Raw genomic sequence first — 3,252 nt, forward strand, 5'->3', positions numbered from 1 at the left:
ATGCATAGAGTATGGTCATTTATTCAACATACAGTCGTGCTTATACAATTTTTTATTTCAAATGAATAGGCAGAATGGTGTATGTGTTGAAATCTGAATTTTTGATTTCATGTGTAATTGGAAATCCAAGTATGGTTATGATTGATGCATAGGATATGGTCAATTATTTGCACATACATTCTTACTTATTCTGTTCATTAGATGAATGAAATTCATCAGATGCACATGAATATAGAACGTGTAATGCAAAATATCTTATCTGAAACATGTGATTCATAATGTTTTTAATTTTGACTTTTTATTAAAAGGATGATAATAACATCACGTTGTCTGTAATATCCATTCTCTAACAGGAATTTTATTAATTTGCCTTGGGCATGATTGCAGATTGTTTGTGATAAAGTTCATCAAATAGGTAATAAACTGTGAGAAGGATGGAATGGGGCCAAAGCTTCGATTCAAAGAAATTCAGAGCTAACCTGGTGATCAACTTTACAAACATGACTGCGAGAAGATTATTGAAGCATATGATAGAATTTCGATCTTGGACCGTATACCATTAGGCGTGACAAGAAGGAAGATGAAGGGATTTATGATTTGATTATTTATGTAATTACTCTAGGTTTTTGAACTTCATCTACACTTTATATGAGCAACTGTAAGGTGGTTTCAAGCTGCTACATCTCGCTCTTCATTGCAATGCCTTTTTGCTATGTTCAGACATTGTATTTTGAATTGTGTCTTTCTTTGAAATGGTATTATCATGCTTTTGTGTTGATAATATCATTTTGTGTTGTTGGTTTTTTTTTACGATTCTATTATTGTAATTAGTCGACACCCATATTTTATTGTCTTTTTTACATTCACTTTTAACTTTCACATAGGTGATGTAAGTTTTTGTGCCGAATGTGCTTCGATTATTGTACATATTGTTACTTTTAGTTTGTTCATCAAGCATGGCCAAAGAATTATTAGTGTTGTGAAGATTTTTAGGATTGTATGCGATCACATAGGTATAACCTATGTGAAAAAAAATTTGGTGTTTTACCTTCGGGTCGCATAGGAGCCCCATTTTTTCACAAGTCGATTTTATTCCTTGAACTTCATTTTCCACATTCTTGACCTCGTTTCTTCCTTCTTTTTATTCTCTCCATCAATGTTAACCTCCAATTTGTACTTGGCTCGATCGAATCTTTGATTGCTCCTTTAGTTTGCATGTTGGTCCCTGAACTTTCATTTTGAATCGTTTTGGTCCTTTTTGCTTTTTTTTCTTGTGAATTCCACCATGTCTATCACTATACCCTACAATCCAAGAATTAAACGAATTTAAGCCACAATTAAAACACTTTTCTCATGATTTAATCATGTTTGTGCATTAAATAAGTGCACTAAAACGCACTTATCGATGGGATGTAAAGGGAGAAATAGGGAACTGATGTGTGCATGATATGAGAAGTCATAGAACACATCTATATCGCAGGACACAAAACACTAGCGTTGTCCAAAAAAGCATTCAATCACAGTGCTAATGGAAGCACCTACCTCCCTTATACACATCATCCTACTAACAAACTTTCTAAAGTGATGTTAAGTATCTATATCGATCTCACCTCTTTTTGTTTTCTTTTAACATGAAATTGCCATTTCATTCTTTATTCTCTCTCTTTTTTTTTTTTCTCTTTTTTTTTTTTTTTTTTTTTTTTTTTTTTTCTTGTGTTTATTTAAAAACTCTAGATGTGTAAATGTAAAAGACGAATACAAGGCAAAACAGAAAGGAAGTCTTACCTCAGCAGTTTTCTTTCCATTAATTGACAGAGACGAGATATAGTCAAACAAAGGCTCTTGGCATTCATTAAGATTGCAAGGGAGAGAAGGCCAATAGTTCATCTGAAGATTGATATTTAAGTGTTGAGCACCACTGCCGAAGGGAGAAAACAGAAGGTCAAATTTAAGGGCATCAAAGAAAATTTCAACAAACATGGGTAAAGAATAAAAAAGAGAGAAAATTGCAATATATTTTAAAGAAGGACTGAAGAAAAACATACTCCCATGCTGGCTCTATGTCCTTGTTCCAGATCCCCTGCAGGTTTGCCACCTGAGTCCCAGGACGTGAACAAGAAATTAGCAGATATCGACCATACTGGAATAGAAGCTCAACCAAAGAGGGATCTTCATTGATTTTAAAAGACTTGACTCTTTGAGCGGTGGAAATGGTCTCATCTGTGTTTTCTCTTAAAGGATTTACCGTCACATTCTTGGAGCTCTTCGAAAGCTGCAGTGAGACGCGATGGAAAAGTGCTTGGTAGTCATCAATGTGACGTGCATAAAGATCACCATATGAAAATCTTTTAACTGAATCCATTTTACTTATTGAAGAAGATTTAGGATCCTTTTTTGAATCCACAGGTTTGGTAAAAGGCCCATCAAACGATGATGATGCAACTAGAAGGATAATGGCCGAGTTGCAACCCTCGACTCGAAGCTTTCGGCCATCAAGAACACGCACTCCACCTGCACCATCACTGATCTGCAAATCCAAAACAGCTGAATATTGAATTCCTTGAGGATTGCTGCTTTCATTAACGTAACATTAGTTCTTGTTTAAATTAGAGAGAGGATATTAATACATGTAATTAATTTTACAAAGAAGATAACCAGCAATCAAAACGGATCTCGCACCTTGAAAAAATTTCTGAATCAAATCTCACACGGTTGCGGATTATCTATTATCATAATTGAAATGATAGCAGTAACATAGCAAGAAATATCATTTCGAATTCAAATTTCCATATGTTCAGCATGTTGATTTAATGCATCCCTTCTGCTGCATTTGAAGGTTGCAGTTACAATCACAAAAATGGGAAAGTTTCGTGTACAGTAATTTTGGTCTTATAATGAGATTAGGTAGTAATTGTGGTTTAAAAACTATTTAGTAGTATAAAATGAATTACTTTGTATTATTATGGCATATATGAATTTTTAGGCCCACTACTCTAAAAACAAAACAAATTAGATAGTACCCTAAAACAAAATAAAATCTCACAGAATCGTATTTAATACATTAATAAAATCCCCAATTCATCAAACTTCACAACAATTTCTCCACCGTCTCTGACTCCTCCTACTCCTCCTATAACTTTTCTTTTGTGTCATTGCTTTAGACCATAAGCCTCATTCTCATTCTTAATCTTTCCTTACACCGATATCGTTCATTCTTGATATTAAACTTTTCTTCTATCTCCGTTGCACCAA

At 33.9% G+C, this 3,252-nt stretch overlaps 1 protein-coding gene across 1 annotated transcript; it reads right to left on the reverse strand.

Moving 5' to 3' along the window:
* Positions 1-1,295: 1,295 nt before the first annotated feature.
* On the reverse strand, positions 1,296-2,576 carry LOC111387304 (alpha-L-fucosidase 2-like). The gene is made up of 3 exons (XM_023011852.1): positions 2,046-2,576; positions 1,760-1,918; positions 1,296-1,302 (listed from the first exon to the last, which is right to left on the reverse strand). The coding sequence occupies exons 1-3, from the start codon at positions 2,360-2,362 to the stop codon at positions 1,296-1,298; spliced, it is 483 nt and encodes a 160-aa protein (XP_022867620.1). The 5' UTR covers positions 2,363-2,576.
* Positions 2,577-3,252: the final 676 nt, after the last annotated feature.

The sequence above is a fragment of the Olea europaea genome, unplaced genomic scaffold, assembly GCF_002742605.1.
Source record: "Olea europaea var. sylvestris unplaced genomic scaffold, O_europaea_v1 scaffold398, whole genome shotgun sequence".
NCBI classification, from domain to species: Eukaryota; Viridiplantae; Streptophyta; class Magnoliopsida; order Lamiales; family Oleaceae; genus Olea; species Olea europaea.